We start from the raw sequence: 22085 nt of genomic DNA, 5'->3' as shown, positions 1-22085 counted from the left end.
TTTCTTTTTTGGCATAATGACTACACCATTTTAATATTAAGTGCAGTTTGCATGTACACATATGGCCAAAAGTACAGTATATTTCCAGGTGAAATGTTTTTTTCCAGTTTGGTGTGGCACCAAAGCATCACTCAGCATCAGTGTTGGACCTCACTAATGCTCTGGTGTCTGGATGGGAGATAGTCCCTGCAGCCAGCATCCAACATCTAATGTTATAAGCAGCAGATTGATACCCATTAGCGCTGAATGATTTGGGGAAAAAAATCCAATTTAGATTTTTCGGCCACATATTGTGATTACGATTTGCGATTTTTTACTTAAAGTGCTCACGTTATGCTTTTGGGCTTTTTCTCTTTCCTTTATTGTGTTATATATCTTTTTTGTGCACGTTATAGGTTTACAAAGTGAAAAAGCCCACCCCAAAGGAACTTACCATCTCCAACAGAAAACACTGTTCACAAACTGTTCCAAACAGCTCTATTGTAGTCCAGCCTTTACTTCAGAGACAAACGTGGGTCACTTTGGAACACACGTTATAATGCTCACCTAGCTGCTAGCATGACACGCCCTCATACTCTGCTTCTGACTGGCTAGTAGTCCTTACCTAGGTACTGTCAGGGCACGCCCTCATACTCTGCTTCTGACTGGCTAGTAGTCCTTACCTAGATACTGTCAGGGCACGCCCTCATACTCTGCTTCTGACTGGCTAGTAGTCCTTACCTAGGTACTGTCAGGGCACGCCCTCATACTCTGCTTCTGACTGGCTAGTAGTCCTTACCTAGGTACTGTCAGGGCACGCCCTCATACTCTGCTTCTGACTGGCTAGTAGTCCTTACCTAGGTACTGGCAGGGCACGCCCTCATACTCTGCTTCTGACTGGCTAGTAGTCCTTACCTAGGTACTGAGCATGTGCAACTCCCAACAAAGATTGAATAGAAGTGAGATGTCTCACTCTGTAGCTAAAACAGAGAGCTCAACACACAGGGTGAAAAGAGGAGCTGCAGTACAACAAAAACATGGTGTTTTTTTTTATTTAAACCACATAAACCTATTCTTGTACAACCTCTAAATACAATTATGAACCTGAAAATGAGCATAATATGAGCTCTTTAAATGTTTAGCCAACGTTCAATATTCACTGTGTAACAGATAAAACATGACATGGAGACCAGAGGTGGAAAGTAATGAATTACAATAACTCACGTTACTGTAATTCAGTACTTTTTTTTGTGTACTTTTACTTTTTAGAGTAGTTTTTAAAATCTGTCATTTTACTTTTACTTGAGTATGTTTCGTTTGAAGTATTTTACTTTGCAACACTTTAAATCACATCCGTTACTGAGTAAAGGAAATAAAAAAGCGCTAAAGTTGTTTTGGCAAAATATCTGTCAACAAACTCAAATCAAAATGTTTTTTGCTTGTTTTGTTTTTTAGGTTTTTGATGCTTTTTTTGAGTTTTTTGTTGTTGTTTTTCTTGCTTGTTTGGCTTTGTGCCCTTATCAAATCGCAAAATACTGCATATAAATAAGTTATTAAAAAAGTATAAATATAAAAAAGTATATCCCAATGCGAAAAAGTAACTTTTACTCTGAGTAAATTTAAAATGAGCTACTTTTTAGTTTTACTTGAGTAGATTTTTATGCCAGTAATTTGATTTGTACTTAAGTAGAAGTTCATTAAAGTAATCATACTTTTACTTGAGTAGAATATTTTTGTACTCTTCCCACCTCTGTAGGAGACACCATCTAAACTGCTCTATATTCTTATACAAGGATGAGAACATGGATATGAACTGCCATCAATACGTGTTTTTCTTTTAATAAGCATGGAACACTGAACAGTCAAACACAGAACATTATCACAAAAGCTAAAGTTATAATAATAATAATAATAATAATAATAATAATAATAATAATAATAAAACAATTCCAATAAAAGACATCAGGACTTTCCTATAAACTGAAATGTGTGATCTGACTCAGTTCAACAGCAGCATCTACATGTTACACCTTCTACCGTCGTGTTAAATAAAGTTATACAAACTACATCACACATCCACTGATAATAGGACATTTCTGGAAACAAGCTGTGAAGTGTACCATTATTCCAGCATTTATCTCATGATTAAACAGTAAATATAATAATAAAAAGAGGAATAAAAAATGTTACACCAAAGGTTACACCAAACATTTAACTAAACATTGCAAATTCCATGAATTGCGTGTATTCACGATTAGCTAATCACATTCTTTCAAATCTCCATTTTGATTTGAAAAGGATTCATCGTTCAGCCCTTATACCCATGGTTTTAGAATCACATGTTCACGTGGCTGGAATGTCCACATACTTTCATACCATGTAGCATAGTTGTGGTCATCCTTTGCTTTGTAAGAATCTGAACAATTTATTGACCTGGTACAAGATGATGAACTACTTTAATTCTGATCATTGATATTTCAATTTAAACATTGATATTTTGCTCAACAATCAAATAAAAATACCCATTTGCTTGTTACAGTCTGAAAAATGTGAGCTGCCTGGCAATCTTCTGCAGATATGTCCAAACAGCCAGCATTTGTTATTTGTTTTAAATTTTTTCATTCTTAAGTTATTTGTATGAAATCAATTTATAATTTTTTTCCAATTATGCCTGCATGTATACTTGTCTTGATATTTAAATATTTTCATTTGATTGTATTTTTGTTAGATTTTTCACTTTGTACTCAGGTCTCACTTGTAAATGAGATCTTGATCTCAATCTGATTTGCTGATAAAAATAAAGTATATATATTCATTGCATTTAAGAGGGACATCTGATTATGTGGCTGGTAGTCAGAAACTTTCCCCATCCACAAGATAAACAATTCCTCTGTGGGGTTGAGGAAGGGAGAGTAAGGTGGAAGGTAAAGTGACACCATCTTGGGATGAGCTGCCAACCACTCTGTGACTGGAAGAGATGCTGAAACGCCACATCGTCCCATAAAATGTCCCCTTTCCTCACCTCGCGCAACTGTTTCATATAGAGGTCATCAATGAATGAAAATAGGTGCTCAGTGTCCCAATTAGGAGTTGATGCTTTTCAAAAACTATGTAGATGTTACTTCCGGTGCCAGAGCAGCGCTGTGAATCTATCTATCTATCTATCTATCTATCTATCTATCTATCTATCTATCTATCTATCTATCTATCTATCTATCTATCTATCTATCTAGCAGAATGTTGAAAAGTGCAGTCTAATTTACAGTGATTTGTATTATAGTTTGGTTTGGAATGCAAATAAATAGTTTTATTTTATTTTTTTACAATAGTATGTAATCATGTGAAAACTGGACTATAAGTACACAGAGGTTTGGTGGTGGTTGATGATTGATTTAAAAAAATGTGGTCATTGAATGCATTTTGTCTCAAAGCAATGAAAAGTGGTCCACAGTGTAGTCCACGTTGACATCTGTTGTGCTGACTGAGTGAAGTTTTGACTACATGAGCTTTATAATTTACTTACTTATTGATATAGTGACACACGTTACCAATTGTAGAAAACTGTGACATTCAATAGTGGGACCACTGCAGTAACAGTACCACACTGACATCCATAAGTTGGAGTGGTTCCTCAGCCGTCTGTGTGCTTTTACTGACATCTGGTGGTCATTTCTTACACTTGGACCCTGTCATTTTCAATTTGTGTCTGCTCTAACGTCTTTGATACAGGTTGAACCAGTTATTTATTGTGATTGTATAGTTAGAAGCTTGCTATGGGAAAAGTAAAGAAGTAATGTGCAATCCCATCAATGCAAATTCAGGATAGGTTTGGAGTCAGACTGATAAAATGATGGGATCTCAAGTGGTGTACCCCAAAAGTATCTATCAGAATGAAACCAGTAGCCTATGATGTAAAGACCGGCTTGATCAGGTGTATAGAAATTGGTTAATTTACCGATCTGTGTCAAACTCTTAAGTGAATCTTGCACAGCGCTTACAGTGGGAAAAAAGGGCCAGTCCCCTTATCTATATTGGTGTGTGTGTGTGTGTGTGTGTGTGTGTCGTGCGCAAGCGTGTTCGAGCGTGTATCAGCCAGTGTCAGATTAACGAGTCATCCATTATGTTATTTTATTATTCTAATAACTGTATTCCAAATATTCACACCATCTTGCTGAGAAATGTGTGTGTCGTTGCTGCAAAATTTTGCGTTATGTATTTTACTTTTATGTGAACATTTAATCAACAAAAATTACTTTTTACTTTTTATTACTAAAAACTGGTGCAAACCATGCACTAGTGTTAACACTTTGTAAGTCTCAAAGTTTTAAAGGGTTATTTTACTTTTGTAGAACTTCAACTTGAAAAATCAGCAGATTAACCTCTATCTAAAGTCAAATAAGCTAGCGACCTCCACTGTCCCTGTGGTCCGCTGTCAACGACACCATTCCTCCCAGGTGTCCGGCTCGTCATTCACTTGCATTAATTTTGAGGACCAAGTCTAAATATAATTCTTCTGAATTATAAACAAACAATACAGCAATATCATTCTGTGTAAACTATCTGAGTCAAAGGCACTGGATTTCTTGAGCTAATATTGCCATTTTCAAATTAAGAGTACACACTGTAAACAAATAAATACATGAATTAATATAGCAATAAATAAATATGGAACAAAATACATAAATAAAGGAATGAATAAATGCTGAAATACAGAAGTTAGTAAGAACCAAAAAAGCAATTCCACTTGAATCAAGATAAATGTAGCCTAGTAAACTGCCAGCAAGCTACTGCAACATGTAGGATACACTAGGCTACGAGTGTAATTACATGTACTTTGTAGTTCAGTACTCTCCAACCCCAAACTGTCGGAAACCAGTGAAGTAAATTAGAAGCTCTTTTTTCCGGTGAGCGCTGAGCGTTACTGAGCAGCTTCCAACTGAGCTTGAAGACGTAGATGTGACGTGAAAAACCTGTCTGAAAGTTGGAAATCTTCTGGTAGGTGTGCCAAGAAAAATCTCAATCATTCCCAATCTTGTGGATAAAGTGGATCGTGGATAAATGTTACTTCATATGAATTAACTTTCCACATACCGAAGTATTTCCAATCCATCAAAACGTTGCTGAAATATTTTGTTCCGATGCCTTCGTGGACTCTCTATGGGCTTCTCCCTCGTCCCCCCGATTGCCTGTGAGCTTCTCCTGACTATACGGTAATTCCTCTACTATGCGACACATAGTCACGTGGTTATGACATGTTATTTTTACAAAAACGGTTGCTATGGGGCCATAACATGAGATTCAAGGTAATGGAGCCTTTTATACATTGTTATATTATTGTCTATTTGTCCATTGTTAATTTCTAAAGAAACACTTCTTTAGAAATAAACAATGGACAAATAGAGTCTTTAAACGTTTCAGATGTAAAGAAGGATTGGCAATGGAAAAAATGGCAAAAAAGCAATTCAACTAGGCTATTTAAATCACTATTCAAAGATGAATGAAGTATAACTACCAGCAAGCTACTGCAAAAGGATACACTACTAGTGTAATTACATGTAGTTCAGTACTCTCCAACCCCAAACTGTATATTCAACAGTTCTGAGGGTGCAATGTGTATAATGGCTTATGACCATACCACCCTGAACACACCCGATCTCGTCCGATCTCAGAAGCTAAGCAGGGTTGGGCCGGGTCAGTACTTGAATGGAAAACCACCTGGGAATACCCGGTGCGGTAAGATTTTTATTCTCATCTTTCATCAGCAGAGGGTGCTGCTCCTTCTGTAGTTTTAGTGTTTAGAGAATGGAGGATGCACCTTTTACAGAAGACAAAAAATCACTTAAGTCTCAATAAAAAAAACTAAATACAGGAATAAATATATAAAAATGTAAATAAATAAAAATAGGAAGAAAAAAAAATGCGTTATGATTATTGTTAAAAGCATAAAAATGAATGAGTGCTTCTAACTAAAACCATAAATTGCTATAAGCAGATTACAATGCATTATAAGTATGTTTATAATGGATTATGTACATGGGCGTCAAAGAAAGTGTTGCCGTTAATATAGTCTATATCCAGTAGCCAGAAATTTCGCCGGATGTCCCTCATTACGGTCCGATGTCCGTCCCCTTCCTCTTTCTTTGTGTTGGCGTTCTAACCTCCGGTGGATTTGTGAGGACTAAAACTACTTTTGAACATACACATCTTCCACCAAAACAAGTTCCTTCCTGAGACTATTTTGCATTGGCACCGTGGCTCTGTCCGGCGCTTAGCGCCACCCAAAACGGTTGTGAATGGTTTAAAGAAATGCAAATAAACCAGAGCATGTTTATCTCCCATCACGGAATGCTGTGTAAACTAGCCAGACCCTCCACTACAGAGCTGTGGAGGAAGGTCTGGCAATGCAAGACTACCGCTAAGTCTGTCTCTCTGTCTACCAAGAAGCGACCTGAACAGTGAACAGGATGTGAGATAACATTATTCGCTGTGAAACAAAGTCAGTTCAGTGGAGCAGTGTAACTTACTTCCTGCAGCTTGTGTGTTAGCGCCATCCTGTGGTGTTCAGAGGACGAGGCCCTGAAGCACTACACAATGTTGGAAATAACAGATTCACATTGTCTTTTTCTTTTAATGTAGTGCAATAATTTCACCGGAACTCTTTCAGTAAGTGTCCTAGAACACTTTTTTTGGACACCCTACAGCCAATCAGAATTGGATATTCACCCAGACAACAAATATTAGTTATCTCACAAGTTAGCATGAATGATAATATAATCACAACCAGCCATAGATCTTTTCACATACTGACTTTATTTAAAAAAAAGAAAGTTTTATTTAGTGTTCCAAAGTTAATCTATTGTAAACAAACTGCACTTCCCATCTGAAATAAATCATAATACAGCAATGTACACCACAATAGTTAGTGGTCCATCCAATCTGACCTATTTCTAAGTACAAATACGTGTAACCAGACAAAACACAAAAAACTCAAATGAAGTCTGTCAGAAAATCCTCGTTTCCACTGTTTGTCCCCACCCTGTTTCAGAGGACTGTTTCACATTGGTCCTTGTCAGGAGCTTTCTTTTTCCTTGTTCTTTACAGTTAGGTCCTGGGCTTGCGGATGAGGAGGTGGTTGGGCCCCTCGTTAGTGGCTTTGATGATTTTCCAGGCATCGTGGTGCATGAGGCCCTCCAGAGAACAGCCGTTGATAGACAGAACTTCATCGCCAACGTGGACACTGCCGGACAGCTCTGCCGCTCCTCCTGTTGTATGCAATTCAAATTAAAAGATACACTAGCCATGTTTCCATCCAACCATTTTAATGCAAATTAAGTAATACAGAATGAAAAATGCCTATGGAAACAGTAAAATTCAATTGAATTTCATTAATATCCACACAAAGTTTGTACGTTCGATCTCATCAGATTTTTTCTTAATCGGTAAATGGCTTATGCGATAAAAGCTGATGGAAACCGAATAAATAATTTGCAATTAAGTTTTAAGTAATTTTATGGTTGTAACCCACCATAAAACGAAGAAGAAGAAGTTTAAGGTAAGTTCCGTTTTCTTTGCAGACATGGCGGATGTCAACAATGACAGAAGTGGATGAACAAAATTTTATTTACGAGCAAAATATAACGGCTAATTTAGATAGTTGTTGTCTGGCATTTATGTGCATCTGCATCATAGCGATGTTGTGATAGCGTAGTTGTTGTCTGCTTGATTTGTCACTATCAGCTGGCACATAAGCACTATTACATCTTGTGCAGTATTAATCATTTGTAGGTAGACGGCGCCATCCATTTTGGCTAGCAAAACTTTGTTCACAAATGTTAGCTTTAATGTTGTGCGATTCAGTGCCAAAATGAATGAAAAAACTTTAAAATGTCTAAAATCTATTCCAAATAACAATCTGACCGCAGGGGAAATGAGAGGGGGAAACGCCAGAGCAGGGGGAATGAAAGAGGGAAACACCAAAGCAGGGGGAATGAGAGGGGGAAAGATCAGAGCAGGGGGAATGAGAGGGGGAAACGTAGCAGAAGATATTCCTTTTTAAACCAAAACGTAGTAATGTAAATGAAGCCTCTATGTGACCTGCAAAAGGTGATTACTCAATCAAAAGAATGAACTCATGTTTCAAATGTAAATAAATCCATCAATGAATTTTGTTTGTCATCCAAACAAAATGTTCCTTTATCATTGCTTAGACCAAGACAGTAAAAATGCAAAGACATCTTGTCAAATGACAGTTTACTGTGTACTCTGTACTAAAATTCATATAAAGAAGTCATATAGTTTGACAAAAGTTGAATAGTCATTGGACGATTGTGCCAAATCGAAAAACTGTAATTATTTCCACAGCAGCATCCACAGTTCTCAAACTAGAGCGCAAAGAACCAAAGAAAAAAAGAGGGCACCCGAAAATACTGACTTGGCCAATTTACATGTTGTTACGTGTTACCTAGTATGAGCCTGCCAGAGGGCAGATGCCAAGCGAGTAGAGGAAGAAGAGCGGAGAGGGGCGTGCTGCGGCGAGTGTAACTCTTTTGTTGAGACCGTGATGGACAATGAATGATAATCCTCACCCCTGAAGTAGTTTGGTTTAATTTCTGTCACTGTGTTTCAGGTAGGGAGGCACCGAATCCAGGATTCGGCTTCGGATTCGGCCGAATATTTAGCTTTTTGACGGGGTTCGGTTTCTAAAACTTTCACTGAACTGAACCCTACGCTTGCACTACGCTGGTCGACGTAATGACGCCACTGTTGATTACGGGAAGGTGTTTACGTAGGTGGAGCGTTCAATGCAGTAGGCTGTGAGAAAGTGAAAATAGAACTCTTGTTGGAAAAAGTGTTGTTTGGCAGTACTTTCAGTCAAAAGAAGGCCTTTCAAGTCCAGCTACACGTTCAATTTGCAATGCAGATTTGTCTCGTGGTGTCAAGGACCCTAAACAATACACAACATGGCCGCTGTTACAACATTTGGTATGAAACATCCGAAAGAATACGAGTTGTGCATGAAGGAATCTCCAGACAGCAGCCAGAATGCAGCAACTTCAGGTACGGCAAAGGAAGGACAGTCACAGCTAAAAACTGGTGTTAACCAGACAGTGCCTCTCCCGGGCTGTCAGCTGGTCTCCCTACAGTGGGAGCGGAGCGACCCAACGGCCGGCTGCTGCTCGTTAGCTAATGTTAGCTTTCTAATTTCACCCACTGAACATGCCCTCATCATACACTGGTTAGCAAAAATTTGCCAAACAAAATTGTCACTCATCTGGCGATAGCGATGTGCTTTCCTCCGATATGAAAAGAGTGTGCAAATTCAACATTAAGTTTTTATATTTAGCTATTTTAAGGCTGTGGACGTTGTTTACTTCATTAATGTGTTTACTGTGTTAATGGACTGAGGATGGGAGGAGGATTCGGTATTCGGATTCGGCAGAATCTTAACCAGTAGATTTGGTATTCGGCCAAACCCAAAAAATTTGGATTCGGTGCGTCCCTAGTTCCAGGTGCATCCTTTCTTTTATATTGATGTTGCCTGCCTGTTAGCAGCTGGTAAAGCTGCAAGGCTTAAGTGTGATTTATGGTTGTGCTGAGGCTCCATTCAGAGCTTTCTCCATAGCCTACATGAGTTTAAACTTGTGCGTTGGTGTGTGCGTCGATCTCTTTAAGAGAATAGCAAGGCCGGCATGCGTGTGTGTGGTTGAGGAGTGTGTGGTAAAGTCAGTGAGAGAGTGACAGTCATTAGCTTCGGAGCGAGTACCGACTCTAGAGTCATAGGGCGAGAAAGTGTCTCCCCTGTGCTTTTTGACCACGGTCAGAAGTCTGTAGCAGGAAAAGTTAACCCTCTCTTCTTGATTCCATGTTTTTATGGAGAAGAAGAACCCGAAAATGAGTCGGGGGAAATGCAACACTACCAAGCCATGGCCAAGCGAACCAATTGTGACCACAGATGTCTGCGTTGCCGCGACGTGTAGTTACATTTTATTTATTTATTTATAATTTTTTTTTTAAAAGGAGCACGTCTACGGCGTAGCATCCATATCTCCATGTACCTACAGACATACCCACGGCGTCGACGCAGAAGCATAAATTGGCCTTAAGTGGTGATTAATCCCCTGGACTAGATTGCGACTTTGAGTCCATGAAAAGCGCTATATAAATTCAATTTATTATTATTATTATTAGATTGCAAATCATTTTACCAGGACTACCTGTACCATTAAACTATTATCACGTTTACAGATTAAAGACATGGCAGACATATATATATAGACATGAGTTTACACGAACGGACTTTGCATTGCAGTCCACTGTGAATATGCATACACCACTACAATGTCACTTCATTTGATTCTAGATGAATATTCAGCTTTAACGCTTTAACATTTATAGATAAAAGGTCACCTTTAAAGATGCGTTTGACAATGAGAGGCCGGTCTCCGTGGCTTGAGGACTTCCCCCCTTCCAGACTGAACCCCAGGCCAGCAGAAGACTTGTGAAGCTCCACCGTCACAGCCCCGTCTGGACCCACATCCACCACTGTGAAATAGCCAACATCCAGAATTACAAAGTTGAAATATTGACATTGGTAGTTCATAAGAAGGGAGACAAGTTAATTTGCTCTCTCTTTCCCCTTTCAAGTCTAAGCTGTCCTAAAAATATAATCTTTAAAAGTACTATGGTGATTTACTGTATAGGCATGCACCAGCCTTTGTGTTAAAACCTTTGGATGCAGTCTATCATGCAGCATTGCATTTTATTACTGGTGCCATTGAGTTCTGTGCACTCCAGTGGGCTGGGACTCGTTGGTCTCTAGGAGAACCAGGCATTGGTTGATGTTTATCTATAAGGCTATAATGCATAAGCTTCCTAACTACCTTAGCGGACAATTCAATTGGAAAATTGGGGGTTTGCAAACTCGTTCCAAAGATGCGTTGGTACTGGAGGTTCCTCGGGCTCATTCAGAGTTGGGCATAACTGTGTTTTATACAATTCCTCTTTTACTTGGAATGAGTTTCAAAAGGAACTGAAGCTAGATGTCTTGGTTTCAAATTGGCAATTTCAAGCTTAATAAACAAACTGCTGTTGAATGTAACTGTTATTTGTAATTGTGTAATTTGTGTATTTTTTTAAATGATGCTGTACACAGGGCTCAGATGTTAAAGAGACCTACAGTGCCTTGCGAAAGTATTCGGCCCCCTTGAACTTTTCGACCTTTTGCCACATTTCAGGCCTCAAACATAAAGATATAAAACTGTAATTTTTTGTGAAGAATCAACAACAAGTGGGACACAATCATGAAGTGGAACGAAATTTATTGGATATTTCAAACCTTTTAAACAAATAAAAAACTGAAATATTGGGTGCAAAATTATTCAGCCCCCTTAAGTTAATACTTTGTAGCGCCACCTTTTGCTGCGATTACAGCTGTAAGTCGCTTGGGGTATGTCTCTATCAGTTTTGCACATCGAGACTGACATTTTGGCCCATTCCTCCTTGCCAAAACAGCTTCGAGCTCAGTGAGGTTGGATGGAGAGCGTTTGTGAACAGCAGTTTTCAGTTCTTTCCACAGATTCTCCCGATTGGATTCAGGTCTGGACTTTGACTTGGCCATTCTAACACCTGGATATGTTTATTTGTGAACCATTCCATTGTAGATTTTGCTTTATGTTTTGGATCATTGTCTTGTTGGAAGACAAATCTCCGTCCCAGTCTCAGGTCTTTTGCAGACTCCATCAGGTTTTCTTCCAGAATGGTCCTGTATTTGGCTCCATCCATCTTCCCATCAATTTTAACCATCTTCCCTGTCCCTGCTGAAGAAAAGCAGGCCCAAACCATGATGCTGCCACCACCATGTTTGACAGTGGGGATGGTGTGTTAAGGGTGATGAGCTGTGTGTTGCTTTTACCACAAAACATAGCGTTTTGCATTGTTGCCAAAAGTTCGATTTTGGTTTCATCTGACCACAGCACCTTCTTCCACATGTTTGGTGTGTCTCCCAGGTGGCTTTTGGCAAACTTTTAAACGACACTTTTTATGGATATCTTTAAGAAATGGCTTTCTTCTTGCCACTCTTCCATAAAGGCCAGATTTGTGCAGTATACGACTGATTGTTGTCCTATGGACAGAGTCTCCCCACCTCAGCTGTAGATCTCTGCAGTTCATCCAGAGTGATCATGGGCCTCTTGGCTGCATCTCTGATCAGTCTTCTCATTGTATGAGCTGAAAGTTTAGAGGGCCGGCCGGGTCTTCGTAGATTTGTAGTGGTCTGATACTCCTTCCATTTCAATATGCTCGCTTGCACAGTGCTCCTTGGGATGTTTAAAGCTTGGGAAATCTTTTTGTATCCAATCCGGCTTTTAAACTTCTCCAACAGCTATCTCGGACCTGCCTGGTGTGTTCCTTGTTCTTCATGATGCGCTCTCTGCGCTTTACACAGACCTCTGAGACTATCACAGAGCAGGTGCATTTATACGGAGACTTGATTACACACAGCTGGATTCTATTTATCATCATTAGTCATTTAGGTCAACATTGGATCATTCAGAGATCCTCACTGAACTTCTGGAGAGAGTTTGCTGCACTGAAAGTAAAGGGGCTGAATAATTTTGCACGCCCACTTTTTCAGTTTTTTATTTGTTAAAAAAAGTTTGAAATAGCCAATGAATTTCGTTCCACTTCATAATTGGGACCCACTTGTTGTTGATTCTTCACAAAAAATTACAGTTTTATATCTTTATGTTTGAGGCCTGAAATGTGGCAAAAGGTCGAAACGTTCAAGGGGGCCGAATACTTTCGCAAGGCACTGTATGTCTCAGACTGATCTTTCCCTGTATAAATAAAGATCAACAAAATAAAAATATGACAGACATTACAAGACTAAACTTAACAAAACAGTATCTAATAAAATATTTAAAAATAATAGTGCACTTTTTCGAACCACACTATGAAGAAAGGGAACCTTACCTGCTCCAGCTTCCACAGACTTCTGTCTGGCAGAACACATCCTCATTGACTGGCCAGCCGAGTCATACATATCAGAGACACTCGGTCCACTGTCCTTGTCTCTCCAAATGACGACTAAGGCTTGATTGGACAGCCTGGCTTGATGAAGGCAAGACACAGCCTCTCCATGGGTTTTACCTCCCAGACTTGTGCCATTTATGGATAAAATTTTGTCACCTCTCTGGATTGTGCCTTCGAGGCTAGCTGTTCCTTTGGTGAAGACCCGATGAACCTGAAAAGAAAAGGTATGTGTTACAGTACTACCATCTGCTTTCCAGAGATATTGGCAAGAACTGGGCTATTAAAACAAGCCCATACTGTCTCCCCTCCATCCCACATCCAGTACATTCTTTTTTCACAAGTAGGCCTATGTGATTGTCCTGTGGCATTAAAGGGTAACAACCCAATTTTTCGTTGTTTTTGTGTCTAAGTGACTGATGGAAACAACAATCTTTGACAATGGTCCGGTAATAAGCAAAACCACTGCAGTCGGCAGTCAGAGAAACAAGCTACAATGTAAGTTAATAGGACAATTGTGCTGCTTGTGTTTATCTTCACAAAAGTGCTCGTTTTGCCACTGACAGACTCAGATTAATATTCTATGTGTCTGACAACATTATGGAAAGGATTTCTAAGGAAGTCGACCTTTCTGTTACAGAGTAGGATCCTTTTTTTGAACATAAAAACATTCACCATGTAAATAAACAGTAATTTTAGCATCGTAAAATACACTTCATTCAAAGTCGACAGAAACAAAATAAAACTATGAAAAGCTGTTTTGGGTCATCTTTCCACTTTTCCAACATCACAACTCTAGTTTTGGTTGAAATAAATACATTGTTTACTGATTTACATGTGAAAATATGTTGGCTTTATACACGCTAAAAGTAGTGTTTTTTTAAATGGAGTCTGGTGGGTTTAGCGCTAGCGACTTCAGAGCTGTTGCTGGTTAAACAGAAAGTTCTCAAAGAGGTTTTAAAGGTCTGTCTCTGTAGGGATCCTTTCTATAATGTTGTCAGACACTTAGAATATTAATCTGAGTCTGTCAGCGGTTAACACACACACACACACACACACACACACACACACACACACACACACACACACACACACACACACACACACACACACACACACACACACATATATACATATATATATACACATATACATACATACATACATACATACATACATATATACAATACGCTACATACATACATTACATTATATATATACATACATACATACATATATATATATATACATACATACATACATATAATAATATACATATATTCTAATACACATTTCATATATATACATATGTATACCATATCTATAACACATATATAATACACTTTATATTCATATATACACATATACATAATTCCATAATATTCAATATATACACATAATCTAATATTATTTATACCACTATATACCACACATATAATATACTACACATAATATTAATACACACATAATACACATATATATTAATACACACATATCCCCTATATTATATTACCATATACTTTAATTTTATATATATATATATATATATATATATATATTAATAATATACGGATTATATTATACTTATATATATATATATATATATATATATATATATATATATATATATATATATATATATATATATATATATATATATATATATATATATATATATATAGCTTGTGTGTAAATTATGAGTTAAAGATCCTACAGTGTGTCTAGGATTTGAAAATCCCTGACTTTGGTAGTATCAAATAAGATGGTGGCAGCTTGCAATACACATCATGATTCAATTGAACAGCAAGTTCCTGAGCCTCTACATACAGTACTTACAGTGATTGCCTTCTGCTCCAGGTCGACTCCACCAGCAATACTGAAACCAAGCCCTGAGCCTTCTTCTTTGCTCAGGAACACAAGCTGAGTGTTATCGTTAACCTGCAGAGAGTGCAGAAACAGAGTCAATGTGACAAAAAAAAAATCACACAGACAGCAGGACTGAAACAATATAGTCTACAGCAGGAGTCAGCAACCTTAAGCACACGTAGCTCAACCAATGGCACATGAGCACAAAGTCTGTAAAAAAATTTTTTTTGGAAATGTTCCAATCCGCAAGCCAAACAACCTCTTTTAAAGCCATTGGCAGGAGCACAGCCTGTCTTTTTTATAAACATGACATAACACACATATACATATATACATACATACATACATACATACATACATACATACATACATACATACATACATACATAGATAGAAACATACATGCATACATAAATATACAAAAACTTTATATTTACATTAGTAATTAGATTCACTCAAATTCAAATCAGGTAATTCATGGCAAGAGATAAAGTATATAACATAAAAGAGTCAGCTAATCATACTCCAAAATGAAAGAAAATCACAACTCAGAATCCCATGTCTTTGTTATCTTCCATATGTTTGTATCACATTCTTCAGCTCTACAGTACATATCAAAATGATTATTTCCTGTAAATAATAATGCTTAAAATAAAGAAAACTAAATGAATTTACTAGCAATGTCTTTAGCACAGCCTGTAATTTGCTGCAGTTTGATTGACTTTTTTTCCCATCCTCATTCCGCCAAGACTCTGCCTCTGATTGGCTAGCACTCATTGCTTTTCTTCACAGAATGGACGCACAGGAAAAAAACACTGCATGAGCGTGCTCCACTGGTGGAATGTAACTAAGTACATTTACTCAAGTACTGTCCCTAAGGACAAATGTTGAGGTACTTGTGAGTCTTTTCTTTTCATGCCACTTTCTACTTCTACTCCGCTACATTTCAGAGAGAAATATTGTACTTTTTACTCCACTACATTCATCTGTTACAGCTTTAGTTACTAGTTACTTTAGTTACTCCACTACATTCATCTGTTACAGCTTTAGTTACTAGTTACTTTACACATTAAGATTTCTAAACACAGATCCCATGTAGTTTATAAAATCTGATGTTTGATTCTAAAGTAAACTAGCCAACAATATAACGGCTACAAGTCCAGCTGAGATGATGAGACCATTAAACACACAACTGGTTGGATCCTTTACTCTTTCTACAATGGGAGGAGAGTTCTTCATGAAGTACTTTTACTTTTAATACTTTAAGTACATTTTCCTGATGGTACTTACAAACTTTTACTTAAGTAACATTTTCAATTGCAGGACTTTTACTTGTAACAGAGTACTTTTACAGTGTGGTATTACTACTTTAACATAAGTAAAGGATCTGAACACTTCTTCCACCACTGGCGGGCTCAATATGTGATGGCAGGCTTAATACTTTGGCACACTGATTAACAAGAACATTTTAAAATGGCATCTTCATATTTGAAATGTTGCTGAGCCCTGTGCTACGGAACGCAGTGGACTACATGTGAAATAGGTCTTGCAAATGTCTGTTCATCAGAAGTATAGCGTTACCTCTGAGAGGGCCTGGGCCTCCTGCAGCAGGGCCGACACGTAGGATTTCACTGTCGGGAAGGACAGCAGTGTTTGCAGCTTATGCCGAGCCACAGGAGACGCAGCCAGCTCCTTTAAACTGTACACAGAAGGAGTCAATGTACAGTATTTTCTCCACTGATTACCATTTCAAAGAACACTAGCCTTTTACATCAAACATGATTTTAATAGAAAGGAACACAATGAAATTAAAAGGTGCGCCTATGCTATTGGCTTGCCTTGTCCATCTTATACATGTCAATCTCTCAATCTTGAGTGTTATCAGACAAAATGTTGTCAGGTACAGGCTAATATTGGCCAAGGAAATATCATTTTTCATCAATGTTTCTACAATAATTAATTCCTTACAAATGCTGCATCATGAGATCAATCTGAGTCCTCAGAATTGACGAAAAGACAACTTAACATAAAAAAAAATGAACACACAATATTACATGTATCCTAACGATATAATAACAGTGGCCAAAGATTCAGTGTAGTCAGCTGCAGAAACAAAAAAGCCTGCTTATCAGCCAGTCAGTATTATCCATCGCAGCAACTTAAGCAATGCAATGTGGTGAAGGTACTACATCATGGTAAATGTAGAGCTGACATATTGTAATTTGTGTATCGGCAGCGGAGAAACACAGTCCATACATCAGAGTACATATGTAGAGCGTCTACAGTATGTCACGTAGTGCTGGTAAAAAATTACTTACAAATATTTTCTACTGATACCAATGTACTGTATACATGTTCTGCACTGATATGTGCAGCCCCAGGAAATAGCCACAACCTGGCACTCTGACTCAGACATTTATAAAAGCTACCTCGGTGGCTTTTAGATAGTGTTACCAAACTGCCAGCAAAGAGAAACACAAGCACAACATCCTTACACAGTGGTACAAACTCTTCTGTGTACTATAAGGGACAAAGTTTAGCTTACTTCAAAGGTATGGTTGATATTTTTCTCAAAATGTGATGCCTTAATTCTCACTATCTTCTTAGTCTAGTAATATTCTTAGTCTTGTGAAACCACAACATTTTTATCATATCATGAATTAGTTCTTGGATTTTTTTTGGTTCCTCTAATCTCTCATAGTCTGATTGCAGTCTGCTACAGTGTCTTGATACAACCACTGGGGGCACTGAAGTCAAACACGTTCAATTCCTAAACACAGTGGCTTCAATGTGCTTTGAAAGTAACAGTTTTTAAATGAGCAAGTTTTAATTGAACTCCCCACCTGATTGACCAGCCAGGTTGTTGTCCATGGCTCTCTGCGGTTCCTTGAGGAGTCTTTTCAGTGGATTCAGGATCACCTCGGCTCACCCTGTTCACACCAACTGTTGTCACATCCAGGCTTGCAGCAGGTGGACAGCTCTTAGTCACTGTGGTTTCCGTGAGTATAGCGGGATAGCTGCCAGGCTCAGTTGTATCTACGGCTGTACCATGGTCTCTGGTAAAGTCCTCTGTGCATAGTTTTTCCAATTCGGGCATACTGAGAGCCCTGAGCTGCCGCAACCTGCAGCGGGGAAGTTTGCCAGGTTTCCTCCGCAGCACCTGAGGGGTCTGTGGTGCTGTCCCATCTAGAGCTTTCTGAACTTGAGCCTCCCTATTGTCTTCAGTCAGGGGAGCTGTGTCACAGCTTGAATGTGGAAGCTCAAGGTTTATCAGTGTAATGCTAGATGGAGATTTACCAAGAAGAGGTGAGCAGGGTGTGGTAGGGAGTAGATTCTCCACATAAGAACTAAAACTCTTTTGCCGTGCCCGGCAGTCAATAGAATTAACCAACCCCATATAACCAGCAATCCTTTGGTTAAGTGAGGCTCTATATGCCAGAGCATAAGACTGAATGTCACTGCTTTTAGCCACCGGCTTATCAAAGTGAGCCAGGTTTTCAAAGGACTTTATCTTATGTCGTACAGAGAAGGGATTGTAGTCTGCAGACAAGGCAGTGTCCGTGGAGAAGCTTTGCCTTTCCATTGTCTTAATGTACAGTCTGGATGTGCTGGACTTTAGGGTCTCACTTGTCTCCACAATACTACTGGGTTTTGTAGTTGAATTAGTTTCATATTTAGTAGAACACAATGAATTAATTACTGTGGTACTGACCATGCCATTAGTTTTTCCTACTGTGGGGTTGGCAGGAGAAAGCATGGGCGCTAATCTTGCATATGTGCCTCTTTGAGGGGATTTAGAGTCTTTTGAATTCACTGTATCATTGTGTGCCATAACTGGCGGTGATGAACCAGATAACGAAGACAGTCGAACTTCTATAAATGTTCTCTGAGTAGCAGGGGGGTGGGATTGGCTCTGTGATTTGGCTGGTGCTTTGGAGCCCAAATGGATGTCCTTCTCTTTGGCCATTTGTACAGTTTGTAATGTGCTACCTGAAGGGAACGGCTCAGCTGTAACTTGCCATCTGGCACCTTCTTTGTGCATATCAAGACTGCTGTTGATATCAGGCTGGTTATTGGTCTTCAAAAAGCTGGACATGGTTGCTGTTGGTGGTAATTTTGTTGACAGGTTCGAGGAAGCATTGATGTTTAAAGGAAGTGGACTTTCACTCCTGGTAGTTTTTTGGAGAAGCTCCTCCTGTGGTTTCTTCTTACTCTTCATACTTAGACCCTTTAATTTGGGAGCACTAGTGTTTGGTCTGATTTGAGTTTCAACCTGGAGTTTAAAGTTACTACTCCACACGGGGTGGTCTAAATTATCAAGGAGTTTTAGCCCAGAGGTGTTCTTAAGCACAGAGATAGCATGTGGGTTTAAATTTGTTCTACACTCCAATACTCTCTCTTTGTTTGTCATTGATGCTGACACCCTTTTATCCGATCTGCTGATGTTTGAATCCGAGGTCTCGGATTCCATTGAAGATAAATGGGGTGTTTGTATATCCAAGTGCTTCAATAAAGCTGAGGTCAGTGAGGCATCTGCATGCACGTTTTCAGTAGTCCCTTGTGTGGCACTGTGGCTAACTGGAGGAGAGGGGCTTCTGTAAGTGCTTAGACTTCCAGGACTGGATGCCACACATGCTTGAACTTGGTCACAGGATTCAGTGGCACTATTATTGTGGCACTTCATAGAAGACACAGGTATTGCAATGTCGAAAGATTGGCATAGTTGCTCTGTAGAGGAGAGCGCTAACAACTGAGAGAGCTGCGAGTATTGGGTAGTTGTAACAAAGTTTTCTTTGTTTGTCAGTGCGACATCAGCAGAGACATGCAACACATCAAAGCTCTGGTCCAGGTTTGTGTTCGGACTGCTAGCATGCTGAAAAGATGAAGACCCTTTTGGTGACTGGCTTAAATGTGAGAGTCCACCAGCATCAGGTTGCTGGGCATCAAATGAACAAAGCTCCACTTCCTCCTCATCTGAGGAGGGCTCATGAAGACTACCACCACTGGTCATCGTATTGACCATTACACTGCTGTCAGTGGTGGAGTTACTGTCATCATCACTGTCATCTTCTATGGGGTACATATACTTAGGACCAGCATCATCAGGCCTTTTGGGACATGATTCATTGAAAACAGCTGAGCTGCTTTCCTTTAGTTGGTTCGCATGTGTTGTCTCCACAGGAGACATGGCACCTTTTTCACTTCCTGCATCCAAGATGGAACAGTCCAGGGGACCGGACTGTATTGGAACCTGTATGCCAGCTTTCTCAGACAGGGTTATTGTCTTTTCGCTTGAACAGGAGGATAAAGGCTCATCACATTTGATGTGTGTGTTTTTATCACTGGTCACTTCTGATAAAATGTCATCTATATTGGTGATGGGTATTTCGAAGTTATGAACTGTTTGGCTTGTGTGGTTGGAATTCCCAGAATTTGCACTTGTAACTTGTCCTTCATTAGAAGTCCCCTGAACAGATCTGGCTGGGTTCAGTCTAGTGGCTCCATCACTGCTCCCTGATGACATTATCAAACTGGACAGTCGATCTACAGCTGGGACCAGAAATAAAAAGTAAGCTCTTTAGTCACGACTGAATGAGAGAGAAGCGTTAATCATTTGACATAACATATGCATGTTTTTCCAAAATGGTAAATGGACTGAACTTATATAAAGCGCTTTTGTACCTTAACGGACAAAGTGCTTTACACTTGGCCTCTCATTCACCCATTCACACACACAGACACCCCTACGAAAAAAACACTTTCTAAAAACGCTATTTTATGTTGCAGGATAGTGAGGTTACATACATGGCATGCCATAGAACAAAATTATTCAAGAAGAATGTCCAGGGAGATGGTTTTTCAGTAATGCTATGTCAATGTGATCTTCATCTAGAAGGTCCTTAGGGATCATAGCATTGAGCCATTCTCCACTGAATAATTCTTAGGCTACATTTATATTGCTACGTTTTGGCTTAAAATGAACATCTTCTGCTACGTTTCCCCCTCTCATTCCCCCTGCGCCGGTGTTTCCCCCTCTCATTCCCCCTGCTCTGGCGTTTCCAAGCCCCTAAACCGGAGACATTTGGAAACACTTGTGACCCGTTTTGGTTTGGAATCTGCGGGGTTGTGTTTCAGTTTCAACGGCAGCAAACGGAGACCTTTGGCAACACCGACGCCAACGTTTCTCCTCCTGATTGGGTCTCATCGGTCACGTTGTCTCGTTCTCTGAGACTAAAGCTACTAACGTTACCATGGCAACTACCAGCAGCTATTCTCCATGCTGCCTCCTGTTTATGTCCAGTATACCAGAGCGTTGATAAGATATGAGGTTTGGGCGTGTGATTACTGGTAGTTCTTCTACTGGAGATAAAAACACTTTTGGCTCAAAACTCAAATGCTTAAAATCCAAAACGTAGCTGTGTAAATGTAGCTTTAGTTTACACCCTGCAATACCCAGAGCATTTAGAATCCCCAAATCTGGTTGTTCTATACTATAGTTATGTAGATTTGGTTTACCTCATGGTCAGTCACAACATTTAATTAATTACAGTTTTAATTGTAATTTCATTTAAAATGTATCGGTTTACCGAAGGCCATGAAAACCTCCCAAGGTCTATGAAATATCTTGATAATAAACCAAATAAACAGAGGCAAACTCAAAACCTCTTTAATTGAAGCAACAGAAGGATCAAAGAGAGGGTTGATTACACATTTTCAACTCTAAAGAGATTTGATATTTCTAGACCAGAGCAATAACATCTGCACTATAGTTAAGCTAAGACTAAATGTGACAAAAACGTTATTTATAATTATGATATTATTTAAATGGTTATTATAAATAATAAATGATGGATCAGATTATAAAATTTGGGGATTCATAAAATAAAGAGAGGCTATTCATTCAGGCACATAGTAGAACACAGTAACTACATACTCTACGTTGCATTAGAGATGTTAGATTGTGTCAGCCAAGACTCAAAGTTGGTGTGTACAGTATATGTCTATATTTGGGTTGACAGAAATGAATTCATTGATTAGTTCACAACATGTAGGTACTAGAGACATTGCTGTGGTTGCTCCAGGATCTCTATATATCTATATCTTCTTCTACTAATACATTAGCCAACCATAAAATAAAGAATTTACAGGAGTCCTGAATCTTCAATTTGAAAAAAATGTTAAAGGACTTTTTTCTTTTATCATATAAATCTGTA

The 22085-nt window shown here is 38.8% G+C and overlaps 1 protein-coding gene and 1 pseudogene across 3 annotated transcripts in view; one reads left to right on the top strand and one right to left on the bottom strand.

Annotated features, from left to right (window-relative positions):
- Window positions 1-5600: 5600 nt before the first annotated feature.
- LOC120561484 lies at window positions 5601-5719 on the top strand (annotated as a pseudogene).
- Window positions 5720-6770: 1051 nt separating this feature from the next.
- Window positions 6771-22085, bottom strand: part of pdzd2 (PDZ domain containing 2) — a 72167-nt gene continuing 56852 nt past the window's right edge. For all 3 annotated transcript variants that reach the window (XM_039803329.1, XM_039803330.1, XM_039803331.1), the window contains exons 21-26: window positions 17715-20421; window positions 16453-16570; window positions 14842-14943; window positions 12949-13219; window positions 10387-10521; window positions 6771-7241 (exon numbers count right to left, since the gene is read on the bottom strand). In XM_039803329.1, the coding sequence (XP_039659263.1) occupies window positions 7081-7241; window positions 10387-10521; window positions 12949-13219; window positions 14842-14943; window positions 16453-16570; window positions 17715-20421 (3494 nt within the window). In that variant the 3' untranslated portion in view covers window positions 6771-7080. The remainder of the gene's footprint in view (window positions 7242-10386; window positions 10522-12948; window positions 13220-14841; window positions 14944-16452; window positions 16571-17714; window positions 20422-22085) is intronic.

The sequence above is a fragment of the Perca fluviatilis genome, chromosome 6 (genome assembly GCF_010015445.1).
Source record: "Perca fluviatilis chromosome 6, GENO_Pfluv_1.0, whole genome shotgun sequence".
Lineage (NCBI taxonomy): Eukaryota > Metazoa > Chordata > Actinopteri > Perciformes > Percidae > Perca > Perca fluviatilis.
Note: the sequence above shows the minus strand (reverse complement) of the source record. Positions and strands in the feature narration are given on the sequence as shown.